The sequence below is a fragment of the Gobio gobio genome (genome assembly GCF_949357685.1).
Source record: "Gobio gobio genome assembly, chromosome: 8".
Classification (NCBI taxonomy): Eukaryota; Metazoa; Chordata; class Actinopteri; order Cypriniformes; family Gobionidae; genus Gobio; species Gobio gobio.
In genome coordinates this window covers 46,551,177-46,571,795 of record NC_137114.1, presented here as the reverse complement: position 1 = coordinate 46,571,795, position 20,619 = coordinate 46,551,177, and the positions used below count along the sequence as shown (strand labels likewise).

Below are 20,619 nucleotides of genomic sequence, written 5' to 3'. Positions count from 1 at the left end.
TGTTTTACACAGTTTATACAGGTCAGTTAATCGCCGTTCTTATATGCGCTGATACACACACAGAGACGGCGCGCAGAAGCCCCGAAGCAAGATCACTTTCACTTGCGTCCTCATGAAGTTTGTCAATTAAATGAGTTTAAAGGCTTGCCAGTTTAAACATTAAAGCGATTGTGCACCATTCAAGAACGTTATGGAAAACTTCTCCGTTCAGTGCTCATGAGCTTTTTTCTGTGAGACAGAGAGCCGAGCCGTGTCGTCGTGTCTCTGACAACAATTACATCTATGCACCTTGTAAAATACAGGCAATACATATTCTGTTAATATTTTAATCTGGAGAAATGTGTGAATAAAATGAAGTTTGATTCTTATCTCCTGTGTCCATTTCAGGCCTGGACTTCATCAAGGATCTGGAGGAAGAGCCTTCGAATCAACCACCAGCTGATGGTTCTAGTGCCTCTGATGAAGAGGACTTCTTTGCAAGCATGAAGCCTACTCATGGTCAGGAATGTATCAAGCAATTAGATGGCTACCTGGCAAGCAAAGCTGATGATAAAGAAATTCTCAAGTTCTTCCCTGCAGTCTGTAAGTTGTCTTTGCAAGTCAACACTGCTTTACCCGCTTCTGCAGCTTGTGAACGTCTTTTCAGCACAGCAGGGCTTATTTTCAGTCCTAGGAGGGCAAGAATGGACTCAAAAAAATTTGAGAATCAGCTCCTTCTCAAGCTGAATAAAAAATATTGCCAGTTTAGTTAGATCATCAGTGCCATACTGTACCAGCACGCTCATCAGAAATGTAATTTGACATGCGTAATATGTTTTGAAATTTACACACACATACACACACAATATACACATGTGAAGCAGATTAAGATTAATGCACAAACACTGACAATCATACATGAAAACATTACAAAACTGATTAATTCAAGTTTTTATAAACTAAAAACTGTTACAATAAACCTTAAATTGAATCTGTCTGCTTTTGAATCGTCTTATTTCATTTGGTTCTAAAGGAAATTGCTTAGCTTCAAGGTTTTGGGATCATGATAATTTTAACATATATCAGTGTCTGAAAAATTAATATAATTATATTAATAGATCAGTGTGCTAAGAGTAACAGAGTCTTTCAACATAAACTGAGATGATTAAGCAAAAGACATGTGACAAAAATGATGAGGATCATCACCATAATAAATGATAGTACTTTGGATACTTAAGTACATTCGAAGGCAAATACTTTTGTACTTTTACTCATGTGAAAGTTAAAAGGGAGTAATTTTAATTTTACTGGAGTAATATTTTACCTAGTGTATCTGTACTTTAACTCAAGTACTTGGTTTGTGTACTTCATCCACCACTGATTATGTTGAACTAATGCCTGATATATTGTGACACACGAACACTCACAGACAGTAGCTCGTACATCACGTGAAGATCGCAGAAACTCATTGTCAACGCTGTCCTGTGATTTATCACTAAAGTAGCTTAGAAACTCAACCGTTATCCACAAGTTTCCTATGCCCCATGAAACCTTGCGTCAAAAGTGGGAGCGTCTTCCGGTTCGAAGTAAACAAGCGGGACTTTATGCATTTCCATCGTAGTTTATGCACAAGTTTTCGTATCGGATAGAATATGTATCCGACTCAAACGAGCACATACGTTTTTTATGCACATTTATAGAATTCATGCGCATCTTGCCGTTTCCATTGAGCATTTTTCGATGCGATATCCCAAAATGCGCATAAAAATAGGTGGATGGAAACATAGCTTATTGACATTCAACAGTTGACAGTCATTCAAGCTATCCAAATTTGCTAACGATGTGGGAACACAACCTCAAGGAACTTTCAAAAGGATGAAACAACTGTACCTTTACCCTCCGCGGTAACGTATTTGGTTGGGAGGATGACGTGAAGAAGTGGCCTCGTATCACGTATGGTAGCATTTTTAGCTATTTTCTCAATTCAGTAGCCTGTGATGGTAAGGCGATGAGCAATTTGAAAAGCTCAGAGGCGTATCAGTGTCTGTCGGAAACGATCTAAAAGCGGACAGTGAGCCGAGCCTGAGCCTACACGCATCCCATCACAAGGCATGAGTGCTAGCATCAGTGACAGGTGAAGTACAGACAGCGGTTGTTCATGTATTAGGGCCAGGACGCTGTTGTAGACATGGAGCAGCACTTTTGTGAAAGGTCAGTAAAGTAAGGACACAAAAATTGTGTTGTTTATTGTATTGTGATATTATTAATCAACTAATAAATGTACTAAACTAAAATGTTTAGTGTTTGTCATTCATGTTGTAAATGTTGCTTCACCTTCACTTAACCCTTGTGGCACCATCTGATAAAACATGTTTTTTTTTTTTTTTAAATGATAATTTTGAAACCTTGCCACTGATCCGAAAAACACTTAGCAGCACACAAAATACCATTGGTATACTACTTCCGCTGCCTCGCCGGAAGTTGTACCCACGTTCTTTTTTACAGTAGCGTCCCCCGGAAACAGGGGGATAGCATAGATTGTAATACCTTTGAAGTAAGTACAAACCACAGCTTCATAATTAATAGAGACGGTATGACTAATTCACACACACAATCACTCTCTCATTAACCCATTTGTGCCCACATTTTTCTGAATGGTTTCATGCATATAGTCATGTTAATAGTGTCCTATGTGATCATGTTCTGCATTTATTTTCCCCAGGGTTTTTTTTTGTTGAAAATCATATTTGAATGTGCGGCAACTATAGTTGCCGGTGGGCAAATATGTTGTATGCACCCCTTCAATGTCAAATTTGAATAGGAGGAGAATATTTGGCATCCAACGCAAAATTACTGCTTTCAACAGATCAATCTTTATTCATAAACATATGTATAAAAGTCATAGGATATTTTGTGGAGAACTTTTAACATAAAAAGTCCAAAAGAGGGTTGTCTATGCAAAAATGCATTTAAAAAGTAGTGCCCAGGTGTGGGAACAAAAATCACTTTCTAGTCCGAAAACCGAAGCAGCTGACTCATTGCCTCGCTGCCTTATCAGACGATGGCTTGTAAGGCAGCTTTTAAGCATGAAGGCACCTCACAAAACTAATTTCGGACAGACTTCTGAGGCAGGGTAACAGTTTAATGATCTACAGCAAAATAGAGAGAGATTTAGTGAGAACTAAACAAATATTTAATTACTAGATTTCACTTTGCACAACTACTAGAGGACTTACAACTGTCAGACAGGTTGCTCACGTCACATCTACGTGGTCAAGCTCAGTCTGAGGCTGCGCAGTACGCTCACTTCCTGATGGCTGAGTGTACTGTGCAGTCTCAGACTGAGTTTGACCACGTAGATGTGACGTGACAACTCTTCTAGTAGTTGTGCAAAGTGAACTCTGAAACACAGAAACTTGTAGAGACAGAGAGGATGAGCAGGAGCAACTTTTGATGAATGAAGCAGGATCTGCGACATCTCTATCTGCGTTTATGCCCCCACCCCCACCCCCACCCATTTTTGGGTGAACTATCTAATACATAAATACTTATAATTCTAGAAAGAACTATTTAGCACACAATCCATCCTGACAGAAAATAGAAACACAACAGCTTTATTTATACTGTAAGAGTTGTTGACTGTTGAGTGGAAAAACTATTACATAACATATTTGTTATATACATTTACTAACATATTTTATCTCACAGTTTTTACTATTTGACAAGAAAACAAATGTTGCTCAGTTGTAACATTTTTTAATATGAGCTTGAAGGAATGATAAACGTGTAAAACTCTTCTCACACTGAGTACAGTATTACAGCTTCTCTCCAGCATGAACTTGCTCATGTGATTTCAGGTTTGCAGACCGAGTGAAACAATTGTCACAATATGAGCACTTGAAAGGTTTTTCTCCAGTATGAGTTCTGTAGTGATCTTTCAGCTGACTAGATGTAGTAAAGCTCTTCCCACAGTCCAAACACACATGATCTCTCACTTCATCATGTGTTTTCTGGTGCAATTTAAAACTCTTCAGCCTTGAAAAACTCTTTCCACAGAGAGAACACACATGAGGCTTCTCATCTGAATGAACTATCAGGTGTTCTTTTCGATCTGATGAGGAAATAAAACCTTTACCACACTGATCACAGTTAAATGGCTTTTCTCCAGAGTGACGGAGCAGATGAATTTTTAAACCTGTTGGATCGCTGAAACTCTTCTCACACTGAGTGCAGTGGTATGGCTTCTCTCCAGTATGAACTCGCTCATGTAATTTCAGGTGTGCAGACTGAGTAAAACTCTTGTCACAATATAAGCACTTGTAAGGTTTTTCTCCAGTGTGAATTCTTTGGTGCTGTTTCAGATCACCAGCTTTGGTAAAGCTCTTCCCACAGTCACAACACACATGATCTCTCACTTCATCATGTGTTTTCTGGTGCTGTTTAAAACTGTACAGCCTTGAAAAATTCTTTCCACAGAGAGAACACACATGAGGTCTCTCAGCTGAATGAACTATCAGGTGTTCTTTTAGATGTGATGATGAAATAAAATCTTTCCCACACTGATCACAGTTAAATGGTTTTTCTCCAGAGTGAATGCGCAGATGAACACTGAGACCTGATGGGTGATTAAAACTCTTTCCACACTGAGTGCATGTATACGGCTTCTCTCCAGTGTGAATTCTCACATGTCTTTTAAGGTTTCCTTTATTTGTGAAACTCTTTACACACTGAGAGCAGGTGTGCAGCTTTTTGGCTTTTGTTTCTTGAGTTTTGAAGTCACAGAGTTTCTTCATGTCATTTAGTTTGTGTCGTTGGTCCATCTCTTCCATCTGGTCTAAAATAAACATATAAAGTAGTTAGAATCAGTTCAATGTGAATTTAAATGTGAAAATTAAAAACACTGAGCAGAAAACAAGACATCTGGTATCTGTCAGTGTGAGCATCAAGTATCTTTGATGTGCAAAAGTCAGTTCTATCATTCACTTGTTAATACGATCATGGGCGTTGGAAGCAAAAAAAAAATGTTGGTGGGTCCAAATTTTTACTGGAGTAGATTCCATTTACATAAGTACAAATAAAATGTTTATTTATTTAAATTTTGATAATTATAACTGACAACTAAGGAAAATCCCAAATTCAATATATCAGAAAATTAGAATATTACTCAAGACCAATACAAAGAAAGGATTTTTAGAATTCTTGGCCAACTGAAAAGTAAGAATATGAAAAGTATGAGCATGTACAGCAATCAATACTTAGTTGGGGCTCCTTTTTCCTGAATTACTGCAGCAATGCGGCGTGGCATGGAGTCGATCAGTCTGTGGCACTGCTCAGGTGTTATGAGAGCCCAGGTTGCTCTGATAGTGGCCTTCAGCTCTTCTGCATTGTTGGGTCTGGCATATCGAATCTTCCTCTTCACAATACCCCATAGATTTTGCTGGCCAATTAAGAACAGGGATACCATGGTCCTTAAACCAGGTACTGGTTGCTTTGGCACTGTGTGCAGGTGCCAAGTCCTGTTGGAAAAAGAAATTTGCATCTCCATAAAGTTGGTCAAGCTTGAAGTGCTCTAAAACTTCCTGGTATACGGCTGCGTTGACCTTGGACTTCAGAAAACACAGTGGACCAACACCAGCAGATGACATGGCACCCGAAACCATCACTGACTGTGGATACTTTACACTGGACCTCAAGCAACGTGGATTGTGTGCCTCTCCTCTCTTCCTTCAGACTCTGGGACCCTGATTTCCAAAGGAAATGCAAAATTTACTTTTATCAGAGAACATAACTTTGGACCACTCAGCAGCAGTCCAATCCTTTTTGTCTTTAGCCCAGGCGAGATGCTTCTGACACTGTCTGTTGTTCAAGAGTGGCTTGACACAAGGAATGCGACAGCTGAAACCCATGTCTTGCATACGTCTGTGCGTAGTGGTTCTTGAAGCACTGACTCCAGCTGCAGTCCACTCTTTGTGAATCTCCCCCACATTTTTGAATGGGTTTTGTTTCACAACCCTCTCCAGGGTGCGGTTATCCCTATTGCTTGTACACTTTTTTCTACCACATCTTTTCCTTCCCTTTGCCTCTCTATTAATGTGCTTGGATAGAGAGCTCTGTAAACAGCCAGCCTCTTTTGCAATGACCTTTTGTGTCTTGCCCTCCTTGTGCAAGGTGTCTTTTGGACAACTGTCAAGTGAGCAGTCTTCCCCATGATTGTGTAGCCTACAGAACTAGACTGAGAGACCATTTAAAAGGCATTTGCAGGTGTTTTGAGTTAATTAGCTGATTAGAGTGTGGCACCAGGTGTCTTCAATTTTGAACCTTTTCACAATATTCTAATATATATATATATATATATATATATATATATATATATATATATATATAATTCTAATTTTCTGAGATACAGAATTTGGGATTTTCCTTAGTTATCAGTTATAATCATCAAAATTAAAAGAAATAAACATTTGAAATATATCAGTCTGTGTAATGAATGAATATACTATACAAGTTTCACTTTTTGAATGGAATTAGTGAAATAAATAAACTTTTTGATTATATTCTAATTATATGACCAGCACCTGTATACATATAGGCCTACTCAGACTAAATATTCATTCAAGTTAACATCCAGAATAACAGACTTTAAACATGATTGAGTTTAAATAAGATGAAGTAACCAATGCTAAACCAAAGCACCACACATGACAAAAACTATTGGGTAGCCTATTATTTTTTATTAGCGCTATAAAACATCAACCGTTAAAACAAAACCGCAACTAGCGGCACCTCAGTCTTTAGGCTACACACTCACCAAACGAGCAACTTGGAAATAACTAACCCTAACTGAACACAGAGAACTTTGAAAATAGGATATATAATTTTAACAAATTAAATGCAAAACGAAATAGATAAAATAAATAGAATATTTAACAGACAGATTTCACATTATAGCTTGCTTAACAGGCTATTACAAAAAAAAAAAATTACAAAAAATAACGTTAACAAAAATTAATTTGATCATCACTGGGCCTTGCTTTGATATTACTATAAAAGAAAAGTATATTGCTGACTGACTGCAGTCAGGGGTGGGCAGCATTTCAGATACATGTATTTAAAATACGTATTTGAAATACAAAATATTATTTGGTATTTTAAAGCCTTTGGAAAAAAATCAAATGTAATTTGTATTTTAATACATTTAAGATGAGTATTTTTGTATTTTCAAAATACTCAAAATTCTTTGAGCCAGTCAACCTCTTTATCAGGTGCTGTTTTCATGCATCAACTAATTCAGACCAGACATGCCCCTCCCCCCAACCCCAACATTCATGCACAACTTTTCTGGAATAAGGACGTCATGGTTAATTCTACTTGTTGATTAAAGTAGCTTGTCAAATGTGTTTGAAGCATTAACGTTACTGCATGTTAGGGATGGGTGACATCATATGACAATACATATCGTAGATTCGTAGCGATGATATAAATTGTGAATCGATAGAACTTTTTCTAAATCGTTTACATAGGCCTATCGGGGTAAGCAAATATATCTGTGCAGCTTTTAGTGGGCAGGAATAATTGGAATGTTGGAGTGGAAAAAGAAGCAAGGGCGAATGAGTTATGGGTGTGATGTGATTTGTGTTATTATAACTGCCACGAAAGGAAATTCAAATTCACACTTACATGTTGCCCGGCAGTTTTTTTTGCGCACGCGCTCCGAGTGGAATGCTGACAAATAGTCCTACACTTTTGAATTAAAGGCCTTGTTAATGCAGCAAATGATGGAATCCGCACACAGTTGCCGATTTTTCTTTAGCTTTGTGCAGTTGAAGCCACTGTTGCCAACACATTTTCAGTGGAAGTTGCTAAAGGCAGATCGAGTTGTTGCTAAAAGTTGCTGACAGTGTGACATCATTACGAAATCGCAAGGCAAAACTACGCCATTATGTAACGCATATATATTATTTGAAATGCTAATTTAAATTTGTTTGTAAAATAAATTAAAGCAATGTGTTAGTTAATATGTAGAGCCCCACACATGACGTACAAGAAAAAAATAAGTAAATTGTGCGCAAAATGTAATAATTTGTTCCCTCGATTTGCTAAACCGTCGACATGATTTACTCATTTGTTCCCCTCGATTTATAAATCGTGTGCATGATTTAGCCTACTAGTTTTTCCCTGAATGTCATATGCAGGGCTCCGTAAATATGCCATAGACAGTAAAAGAAATGGACACAGCGACCCCATAGGCTTCGACGGGGAAATGTGAAGTCAATTAGAAGCACTCACTTCCTGATGGCTGATGTACTGCGCAGCCTCAGACTGAGCTTGATGACGTAGATGTGACGTGATAACCTGTCTGACAGTTGTAAGTCCACTAGCAGTTGTGCAAAGTGAAATCTGAATCACGTTGTTGAAATATTTTGTCCCGTTGCTTTTGGCTCTCTATGGGCTTCTCCCCATGCCTCTCCCTTGACTTTATGCCTCCACGTCCCCCCGATTGCCTCATAGACAGCAAAAGATTGCATGCGAGCTTCTCCTCGGGTCTATACGGCATTTCTCTACTGCACGCTGGTTGTCGCGTGGTTATGACGCAATCGTTAGCCTATTTTTTACAAAAACAGCTTCTACAGGGCGATAGTGTAAGATACAAGGTAATGGAGTCTTTTATACATTGTCGTGTTTCTTTAGAAATAACCAATGGTCAAATGGAGTCTTTAAACGCCTCGGATGTAAAGTTATTCGCTGTCAAAGTGATGCCAAAATGAATGGGAGTCAATGGGATGCTAACAGCAGGTGATGGCTTGGTTAGCAATGGCTGCCCCTATGGAAGGTACGTTTTCCGGGTGTGGGATTACCCCCTTGAAATATGCTACCTAAATGATCTTCCATTTTTTACAGCAATTTCCACAGCGATCTTAAGGAATTATGAATTAACTGCTCAGCCTATTGAGCTAGCTTGTACATGTGTTGTTTGCATTAAACTCACTTTCCAGAAGTTGCTAAAAGTTGCCAAATAAATAAAAGAAATTGCTCAATTTGATGCTAGGTGCTTTTAGACAAAAGTTGCTACGGTAGTCTGAAAAGTTGCTAAATCTAGCGGCAAAATTGCTAAGTTGGCAACACTGGTTGAAGCCTTGTTTATACTTTTGCAATTGGCATGGCTCTACGCCGCGAACCTGCTTACAGCACGCGCTCCTCAGTAAAATAATGCTTGATGTGCTCTCCGTTGTACAACTCTGTGAAACGACAGAGGGTGACTGAGTAATTTTTCTCCAAGCCATCAAAAAGCAGCGATGAGAGGAAGTAGTTTGCCGAATAATTTGTCAAACACTCGTCTCATGAGAAGTTTGTGAATAAATGGATTTCTTCACATATAAACTGATTAGGTTGTGGGTCATTCTGAAGACACATGTGAAAAAGTTTTTTAGTAGCCGACACTTCTTAAACCCTAACTAAGTAATCAAGTTAAACCCAGTAAACTTGAAATTGTGAAATTACAACAAAACATATTAATGAATAGGCCCAGATAGATTTCAGCCTAATAAGGATCCCTGCACTGAATCGCCAATTTCACATGTATTTTGTGTATTTTCAAAATACAAAATACTGTATTTGTATTTAAATACATTTTTCCACACAGTATTTTGTATTTGTATTTTAAATACATTTCCATGTATTTATGCCCATCTCTGACTGCGTCTTTCTTCCAAGATCCGCCCACACACACTGGACGGTGCGCTAGATGCTTTTGTCAAGTATACAGCCGCTTTAATTGTGTTGACTCCATTTCTACTACACAGCAAATCCCACCATTCCCCGCGGGTCTCCCGCTAAATTTTCTGACTGCCCAGAGACACGATAGCACAGAGCGGATCATGTGATCGAGTCGTTTCAGAGACACGATAGCACAGAGTGGATCCACAGCAAAGGTAAAACCACCCGCTCCCGTGATATTTGCGTTGGGTCCCACAGGAGCCCAAACCCAATGCAGCAATCTAGTCCGTGACGTCACCCATAGGATTCTGAAGAGCAGTTTTGAAGCATAAAGTAGGGACGAGCTGGCCGTTGCCATCTTGGCAGCGTGTCACTCCCGGATAACAGAAAATGGGCAAAGAGGCGGGACGTGGGTGGAGCTGAGGTGACGTGATGCTAACAGACAGCAGACCAGTGTTTCCCACACATAGACTAATTTGTGGCGGTGCGCCACAGAATCAACACCGGCCGCCACATATTGCGTGTCGTTATTCTTTTTTTTTTGACCCTATTTAAAACACGCAGCGTATTCGTTCAGCTGCACTTTCTTTCCCTGCTCTCCCTCTGTCTCTCTGTCTCTCACGCGCGTCTCTCGCTCTCAAACCTCAAACGCCAAACCTGCTTTTGTTATAAAGCAAAGTCTAAGCTTTTACATTTTTTAAAAGTTTTAATACTGAATTCAAACAATAAATAAATAGCGTTTTGGCGCTAATATGGCATAAAAGCCAGAGGCGACATGCTCTCATCTCGCGGCGGCGCGCGTGGTCACGTGGTTCACAGAGCTCTTTATACTTCTAGCGCTGGGTCAATACATTTGAATGGATAGACGACAGCTTCACTATACAGGTGTTTGCAGCAAGTTTTGGTAAACGGTACAGCATAGTGTGCATTGCTTATTACGTCAACCACATTTACAGTATCATTTTATTATGGAGATGCAACATCTTAACATTAATGTTAATGTTTTTCTTGTATTTAGCCCTCAGGTATTCCTCACGTATTGGTCACACTCATACTCATTGGTGGTCAAATGTGACCATACACCTTGACTATTTTTCAATTAAATAAATGTTCTATATTTTAGTTTAATTATATTTATTGAATATTTTGAGGAGATCTTTTGGTACTAAATAGGCCTATTATTTGTGCAATAACTATGTCCAATTAATGAATTCAATAAAAATAAATACTTCTAATATATTCTTATTTATATAACAAATATTGTAGTAATTAATGTTAAAATGGAGAAATCCAATGCAAATTAGAGTCATTATGTGTCTGGAAAAATAATTAATTTAATTTGTAATGCCATGGTTTACCCACTATAGGTGTCTGTATGGCTCTTTAATCAATATACATGTATCTAGTCTAGTTGTTCAAAAAAAGTATTGCAGATCATAACTGCTTATTTTTAGGTTTTGCATTTGAATACATTTGGACATGATCAAACACTAGATTTCTTTAAATGTGAAATTAAAACATTAATAACTTACATCCTAATATTTTTAATGATACTTATACAAGCACACACAAGTGAATATTAATGAATGTGAGCAAATATCATTTAAAATAGTTTGAAATAGTGCTAAAAAGGCAAACTTATTTTTCCTTATATGTACAGTAGGCTATATACATATGAATTGATACTGAATCAAGATCGAAATAAATCGATATTTGTGCCAATCACCAACCCTAAATTCCCCACCGCCCGCCACAAATTGGTTTCTAATCTGTGGGAAACACTGCAGACAAATGGCGAATGAGTTATAAAAAAATTCACCCCCTTCACAATTGTCATGAAGGGCAATATTAGCCGTATAGACCAAAACCACAGTTTGTACCAGACTGTAAACATGTTTTTTTCTTAAAGTTAAAGTTAAAGTTGGGCATTTTAACCTGTCCCTAGTGGCCAGTCTGTGAACTGCAGTTGAAGTCACTTCCACATTGGCTTCAAGAGAAACTGGAGGAGGTTGGCATCATGTTTTGACACAAATAGTAGGGAGGTTAAGTGACTTTTGACTTCAAGTTATGATGCAAAGGTCCCCTTTGGTATGGAAGTACCTTAGGGCCATAGAAATAAATTTATCCTAAGACACAAGTGAGATCACATTTTGTAAGTTCAGAAAAAGACCCAAATATACACAGGGGTGTCCAAAGTCAGTCCTGGAGGGCCACTGTCCTGCAGAGTTTAGCTCAAACTTGCCTCAACACACCTGTCTGGGAGTTTCTTGTATGCCTAATAAGACCTTGATTAGCTAATAAGGTGTGTTTAATTGGGGTTGAAGCTAAACTCTGCAAGACAGTGGCCCTCCAGGATCAGGATTGGACACCCCTGAGGCCCATTGCACAAAAGTAGAATTAAGACATCCAGGATAAATGACTGAGCTGAGCTCAATGAAGCCAAAACAAGTGCATCCAGGCTTAATTGGTTACACAAAGACCAAGCCAGGATGAGCAGACACGGATTCATCAAGCCAGGTTAAACCAATCTTGGATAGGTGCGCGCTCACGGCTCACTCAAATAGACCCGCCGCCGATCACAGATTCACTGATTCACCATGGCAACTAGAGCGGCGTACTTTTCCCCGTTGGAGGCACAAATCCTCATGGAGGCATACGAGGAGGTAAAATACATAATTAAGAAGAAAGGCAACACCGACACAGTGATAAAGCAAAGAGAAAAAGCATGGCAAAGTATTGCAGACCTCCAGAATGCGAAAGTATTGCACAATTACACACTCACCGCTCCGCTGAAACATCACAATTACAATCCAAATAGTTAATTCACATCTCCAAAAATGCAGTTGTACACTGATTATGAAACAGTTTAACTTTTAATTGAAATGGACAACAGATATGAGTGAAATTGTGTAAAGTAACCCCATCACACTGTATAAGGCTTTGATAAATTATTATCAAAGGCTTACATAATTACTACGCTTAGTAGTAGGCTACAGTTTAATCTTAGCCGTTGTACTCTGCTTCTTATGCTATCCACTGATTTTTTTTTTTTTTGGCCTCTTATGATGTTTGTGCTGTATACTGTGTGTAATACAAGCTTGCAGGGAGGCTACTGCATCCATTCATTTGTCTGTTCAGTTGATGTGTATGGATTTGTCCTGCATTTATTTCAGTGTGCAGACAAGCGGGGTGTGTTATATAATCTCTATATATTATATAATCTCTATCTTTGAATGTGTATTTATCCTTTTGTTGTATTGTTGAGTCACTGTGTGACTTCAGTTTCGAAAGGAGCTGATGGTTTACCTGCTTTGTTTTATCCTTATTCAATAAAGGAACCTAATGTTACACTTTGTGTTTTTATATTTATATGGAATGTGTATTTTATACGACCGAGTATTAGGGCCACACTGAGGAAGAAGGAAAAAGTCATACATTTATGAGGCTGGTTCTTTCTGCGGAAAAGATGCATATTCTTTTTACAGTCCTGATACTTATGACAATGTGACGCTGATGTGCCAAAAGATTAAGTATGTCCTTGTTTGTGAAACCATACTGAAGAACAATTCCACGAAATGCCCCACAGCTGTCATTTTAACAACCGTCTTCCTCTAAAACAACGGGTTACAATTTATGACTTAATTTATCGAAGTCTGTGACTTTTCTTTTTTTTCCTCTGTGGCCCTAATATTCTATCATGTTTATATATAGCCTTATAGTCTATAGGAAACCGTAAATTATCCAATGATAGCAACATCATCTAAAAATCATAATTTATCCAAAATGATTTTGAAATTATGATCACAAACGTTTAAATAATGACAGTGGGTCTAGTTATATGTGATAACAATGTATAGTGGGCAGTAGAATAACTATTGGTTTCCGTTTGTGGTGACTGCTGACTGACATAAGGGATGAGATTAAATAGATCCTGGAATTTAGCCTGGTCTGGAGCAGGCTAGCTCCACAGAATAAGTCGCCATGGTAATTTATACCATAACATCCAACTGCCACCCTATCCAGCTTTAGTGCAACCGGATCACGGATAAATTGAGCCAGGATCACCAAGATATCCCGGCTTAATCCCTTATCCTAGTTTTGTGCAATAGGCCTCTGGTCTAACATGCGTTTAATAATATGTATTTATCGGGTAGGGGTAGGTAAACAGACATGTGCCGAATTAGAGACGTAAAAAGTAGGTGGGTCTTGTCCCACCGACATACAATGGTTCTGACGCCCATGAATACGATTAAAACTGGGTTGTGATCATTTAGATGCATTTCTCTGTCATTTATCATCCATATACTGATTATTATATCACAGCTACTAAAGCAGTCAATAATGAAGAATCAAGAATGGACACCAACCTATTTGTTCCTCAGTATCTTCATGTTTTATTCTGGATGGTTCTGGATCACTCATGTCTTCAATCTCCTCTTTAATAAACTCCATCTTTAACAGTCACACAGATTTCAGCTGCTTCACCTGGAGTTTGTCCTTCTCTTGTAGGATGATGTGAATATTCCCAGTATTTATTGGTGAATTGTTGTGGGAGGGGCTTCACTGCAGGTGTGAACTGTGATCACTGTGAGATACTGACGCCCACAGGACCAGACCTGGAAAAATCAAAGATAAGTTACTGAATTTACGTTGGATTACTTTAATACACTTACATTAAGTGAACACATGTTTTTTATCAGGCATATGGAGCATTTTGATACAGGTTAGATATTAATTGCATTTAAAACAAGATTTGTTCAACTCTTGTCCAAAGTCTGAGAGAAACAACAGGACCATCATGTTTAACTGAGCTGCTGAAAAGTCTCTTTGTCTCCAAAAGTTCCCTGTTTTCCCCTCATTCATTATGCTGAGGTCTGAGATCTTCTGTAAAGTGGCACATTAAGCACATTTTATTGGTGTAATAGAGTCTGTGAAAAACTCTCTGCCAACATATTATTACTCTAATAATAAACAAGGACACACATTTCATTACATTGGTCCTTTAACATGTAAACTCTGGAGCTGATCAATGTTAAACTCTGTAATCTGAGAAACATCTCTCACCTGCAGACTGGAAATATAAGGCATCCGGAGAAAATATTCCACATTTGTCCTTCATTCACGATCGTTAACAGCGTCGCTTTCAGATTCAACTGGTGAAAGTTTCAGAGCTTCTTCTCGCGCGTCTCGTCTTTTCTTCTTCATTTATTGCCGGTTGTCAGATCAGCTTTCGGTGCATTAGCGCCACCACCTGAGCTGGAGTGAGGAAGTCTCTGACCGTCTCTCGCGCTTCTCTCTTCTGCGCATCAGTGCGCGCGATGTAATGTTTCTTAAAGGGACCGCATAGAATAAATGCCCCTATTATGCTTTAAGAATACTACATTTCAGGCAGTGTGTTATAAAGCTGTTTGTGAATGTAAGAGGTCAACGTGCACAACAAATAAAGAAAAACAACACTTTGATGCGTCAAAAGGTTGAGGACTTTTTACTGTTTGAATCACTGAGTGAAAGTGCTGAAGAAGATCCAGAGCTGAAATAAAGTATGATAATAGGCATTTGGTTTCTAACACACAAACAAAATTAGGAACATTTAAAATAGCATAATAGGGACACTTTAATCTCTGCACTGTTACAGAGCAAATACACTATCATCATAAATATGACATGGGCTTGACATTAAGTTTTTTGCTCACCAGCCACTGTGGCTAGAAGTTTTCCAAAGTTACTAGCCACTCAGCATTTTCACTGGCCACAATTTTGTTGTTGGGAAATTTAGTTTTATGTGATTAAAGTTGACTACGGTGTGCTAAAATTTACTTGAGCTTTTACTACCCTTTTCAATGTAGCCTACAGTGCATCCAGAAAGTAATCACAGCGCTTCACTTTTTCCAAATTTTGTGGTGTTACAGCCTATTCCAAAATGGACCAAGTGACCAAGAACCCGATGGTCACTCTGACAGAGCTCCAGTGTTTCTCTGTGGAGAGAGAGAACTTTCCAGAAGAACAACCATCTCTGCTGCACTTCACCAGGGGCGTACATTTCATCTAACAGTTACGCAGAGAGTCTATCAACTAACTCGGCTTCACCTTCTTCTTTGCTCTGGTTGGTTGTGGTGCTCATGGTGCTATCCAATTGCCTGCAGAGGGAATTTGAAAGACAACCGTTTATCCCGTCCCTCGGATTGAGCCCTGTCAACGCCTGTCAGTGGTGAGTTTCCAGACCCAACATCTTGATGTGGCTTATCAGGCTAGGGTCTATTCTCAACTGAACTAAATTATTTTATTACTATAAAAATGAAAACGACGGTGGCCTGGGGCGGTGCCACGGTGGGCAAGTGATGTTAACAGTGTTTTGCCTAATCTGTATTAAAGAGAAAAGAATCACTTCATCTGATATTTAAAGTGAATAAAATAGCATTGACAGCTACTTACTGGTGTTTCACAACTGCTGTCTGAAGAGCTTTGTTCTCTCCCCAAACTTGTGTGGTAGTTTTTTATGGGTAGTTGAGGTGCTCGGTGGATCAAACCACTGTTGGGCAAGGGGGGAGGGGGTGACTCAAAATGTTTCTTAACTTAAATGCATTTTTTTGTCCGGTTTGCGTTTGTATTGTTTTACTACTTACACTTTTATTTTAAGTATATATCATTATATTATTTACAATACTCAGCATGTTTTTTTTGGGGGGGGGGCAGCCCTTAGATTGGGGGGGGGGGGGGGTCCTGAGCCACTCCTCAGTAAAAGGCCGCCTGGAGTTTGCCAAAAGGCACCTGAAGGACCATGAGAAACAAAAGTCTCTGATCTGATGAAACACAGATTGAACTCTTTGGCCTGAATGGCAAGCGTCATGTCTGGAGGAAAAGAGGCACGGCTCATCACCTGGCCAATACCATCCCGACAGTGAAGCATGGAGGTGGCAGCATCATGCTGTGGGGATGTTTTTTAGTGACAGGAATGGGAGACTAGTCAGGATCAAGGGAAAGATGAATGCAGAAATGCACAGAGACCCCCTTGATGAAAACCTGCTCCAGAGCGCTCTTGACCTCTGGCTGGGGTGAAGGTTCTTCTTCCAACAGGACAACGACCTTAAGCACACAGCCAAGATAACAAAGGAGTGGCTACGGGACAACTCTGTGAATGTCCTTGAGTGGCCCAGCCAGAGCCCAGACTTGAACCTGATTGAACATCTCAGGAGAGATGTTCTCGGACTTCAACAAAAATATCTTAATTTGTGTTCTGAAGGTATTACAGGTTACATGACATGAGGGTGAGTAATTAATTACAGAAATTTCATTTTTGGGTGAACTATCTAATACATAAATATATCTAATTCTAGAAAGAACTATTTAGTAGTGTTGTAGTCAAGACCACCTAAACCGAGACCAAGTCAAGACCAAGACTTTGAAGGGTTGAGACCAAGTGAAGACCAAGACCAAAACAGGCAGAGACCGAGTCAAGACCAGTTCAAAATCACTTGACTTTGGCGCTCCGAACCACTGATTCGACACACTGATTCATAACGCTCCGAAGCCATCGGATTTCAACAAAAATATCTTCATTTGTGTTCCTAAGATGAAAGCATGTCTTACAGGTGTGGATCGGCATGAGGGTGAGTAACAATTTACATTATTTTCATTTTTTAAACTAACCCTTTAAATCAGTGGTCACCAACCCGTCGATCGCGATCGACCGGTAGATCTTTGCCACTGTCCTGGTAGCTCCCGAAAAGAAAAGATAAAAAAGTACAAAAAATAGGCCTACATCACGAAAGAAGGGTAAAACATACCATTTCCATCAAGAATGGGAACAGGAATTTATTTTTACCATGGTAAAAGATAATTGCGTATGCATGTTGTGCCACCAAATACAAGCATTATGTAAAAGAGGGAATCTGGATCGGCACCACAATACCAACCATCCGAAATTTAAGGACAGCTACCCGCCAAAGAGCGCGATCCGTGCAAAGAAAGTTGACGAGCTTAAATCCGAGTTGAAGGCCCAGCAATCTTTTTTTACTAAATCTGCTGATCAAAATAAGGCCGTTACTGAAGCATCATTTCGTATAAGCCACCTTCTGGCTAAAAACAAAAAACCTTTTACGGATGGCGAATTATTCAAAGAAGCAATGACCATTACCGCGGAGACCATTTTTAAAGATTTAAAAAATAAAGACGACATAAAAGCCTCTCTCCGTGCTGTACCTCTCGGTCCTGCATCAGTGACAAGGAGGGTCGAGTCACTGTCAGAGGACATGGATCGACAGGTGTTAAAGGACTTGTCACTTTGTGAATATTTTTCACTGCAGTTCGATGAATCTCTGGATGCAGTGGACACAGCTCAGCTTGTTGTTTTTGTCAGAATGGTTTTCCAGGATTTTACAACAAAAGAGGACTTCCTCACTCTTTTGCACTTAAAGGAGAGAACGCGAGGTGAGGATATGTACAATGAGTTTAAAAAATATGTAAGAGAAAATGACATCCCCATTCATAAACTGGTATCAATTACCACCGACGGAGCACTGGCGATGCGTGGTGTGCGCTCTGGTTTTATAGCACTGTGACGTAATGACCCTGATTTTCCCGACTTCAAGAATTATCATTGTGTGATTCACCAGCAGGACTTGGCAGGGAAAGTCGTGGACTTTTCTCACGTTATGTCACTGGTGGTCAAACTAATAAACTCGATACGTGCAAAAGCACTTCAGCGTCGCTTATTCAAGGCGTTACTGGATGAGCTCGATGCCGCGTATGGAGATCTACAACGAGCTCCAGGGAAAAGACCGACACCTGCCCCACATGATCAGCGCAGTGAATGCTTTTAAGTCTAAGCTCGACGTTTGGATCACGCATCTAAAAAACGGGAGGCTAATGCTGCCTTCACGTGCTATCGGAATTATCGTAAATACGAGTTTCCTAGGTAAAAATTGCACATGAACGCCCTCTGATGTCGTGTTTACCACTGGGAAGTTCGGAAATAATTTTGATACCCCAATTCCCGAGATGGGCGTGTCATAAGCGTTAAACATGGTGGCGGGGAGAACTAGACTGCTGTGGCAGGTGTGGTTTTATTGTTTTTTTTTTAGGTCGTCTTGACATTAATGTAGTACATATTTACATGTAAGAGTAATCATATGAAGCGTGTTGTATGTTTGGTACACAGCGAAAATAGCCTGCATTTGACTGAAATTACAGAATCAGCAGAAAGCGGACTATCTGGAATGTTTATATGGTTGTCGGTGCATGGGACACTACATATGATGTTGGTTTTAATAAGATTTTCCCATTAAATAGGCAAGAATAACCATGATTCCTATTCACTCCGACAACAAAGCACTTGAATGCAACAAGCTCGTAATCACGACTTCTAAAGTGGGAATTAGGAAATTTCCGATAGCACGTGAAGGCAGCATAACACACTTTCCCAACCTGGAAAAAATGTCACAGAGCATTAAAGACAAGGATGTTCTTCACCCTGAGAAATACTGTGCTCACCTGGACAAAGTTGCAACAGAGTTCAAGATGCGTTTTGGTGAGTTGAACGAAATGGAATGTATTGCTGCATTTGTCTCAAACCCATTCATGCTCATTGATATAGAACAGGTTGCAGCCAAATTCCAGCAAGTATTTTCTTTGTCAAGTGGAGTTGACATGGAGATGATTGATTTGCAAAATGACATAGAGCTGAAAGCCAGATCAAGGGACAGTGACTTTTGGGGACTTGTCAACAGAGATAAGTTTCCTCTCCTCACTGCATGTGCACTAAAACTGACTGCCTACTTTGGATCAACTTACCTCTGTGAAATGGCATTTTCACAGATGAAAATAATTAAATCAAAGTATAGGACCCGCCTCACTGACAGACACCTCACAGACTGCCTCAAACTTGCTGTCTCTAGCTATGAGCCAGACTTCAGAGGACTCACAGACAGTTTTCAGTCACAGCCATCACACTGACTTGAGTGAGTTACATTACTGCAGCAGTTTTGCCTTCTGATGGCATTGTGAAAAGTGATGTTAGATGGGACATATAACTGCACTTAGCTTAATTGAGATTGTCAAGCATTTTGTTAGTACAGTTCATTTATAAAATGTTAATGGTAGTACATTTACTGCTGACAATGGCACTTTTTTCAGTTCAGTGTCATTTCATATGATCTGATCACTGCAAGTGTTACAGTGTTGTTACATTGTTACAGCATTTTCTTGGTTGCATCAGTTTGAAAAAATTTGAAAATGTAATTCAAATACAATTAAAATACTAAATAAAAGGCCTAAAATTGGAAGGCGAATCTGGGCTATCTTTTTCTATCTATTATTCGATAAGTAGAGCTTTCATCAAGGCCGAGGTTAGGGATCTTTGGCTTGAAAAGGTTGGTGACCACTGCTTTAAATGAATGTGAATAACAGGAGGTGGAATATGTATCATGCAGATCTATGCTTAGTAGGCAAATTATTTTATACATTTAGTTTTTCATTTACATTTTGGTAACGTTATTGTGCAGCTTTATTGTGCAACGGGGAAGGAAACCCTGTATTTGTACATTTTTTTGATTAACTACAGTATGTTACAAATATCTCACATGTGGTTTGACTGTGATGTTTTTGGTTAATATCGCCCAGTACTATGGGGATGGGGTAAACATGAGTTTTGGTACAGCAAAATTTGCTATCATCACTTGCACTTAGCTTACCTTTCTTTATGCTTCCTTTATAAATGTCGATGAAAGCTTGACGTGGTTCCAGTTGTCTCAGTAAGCGTTGCAGAATTTACACACTGCTGTATGTTTTCTTTTGGATGGTTTTTTGTGTGTGTGTGTGTGTGTGACGCGATATGCGATGTGGGGGGTGGCGGTGCGAGGAGGGGCCACCATAAAGCAATCAGTAAAAACTAAAAACATGTAAATTTAGACACGAGTCAAGTTCTTG

The 20,619-nt window shown here is 39.3% G+C and overlaps 1 protein-coding gene across 4 annotated transcripts; it reads right to left on the bottom strand.

Annotated features, from left to right (window-relative positions):
• Positions 1-3,509: 3,509 nt before the first annotated feature.
• Positions 3,510-14,921, bottom strand: LOC307129903 (uncharacterized protein). 4 transcript variants are annotated; one of them, XR_013816953.1, is made up of 4 exons: positions 14,761-14,921; positions 14,064-14,312; positions 5,223-5,495; positions 3,510-4,813 (listed from the first exon to the last, which is right to left on the bottom strand). XR_013816953.1 is itself a non-coding variant. In XM_079822703.1 (3 exons), exons 2-3 carry the CDS (start codon positions 14,146-14,148, stop codon positions 3,795-3,797), a joined length of 1,104 nt encoding a protein of 367 aa, XP_079678829.1. In that variant the 5' UTR covers positions 14,149-14,312; positions 14,761-14,916; the 3' UTR covers positions 3,510-3,794. The 4 variants fall into 4 exon arrangements, 2 of the variants coding, with proteins under 2 accessions (XP_079678829.1, XP_079678830.1); XR_013816954.1 differs by having other exon boundaries at positions 5,235-5,495; positions 14,761-14,912; XM_079822703.1 differs by lacking the exon at positions 5,223-5,495 and having other exon boundaries at positions 14,761-14,916.
• Between the last annotated feature and the right edge of the window lie 5,698 nt (positions 14,922-20,619).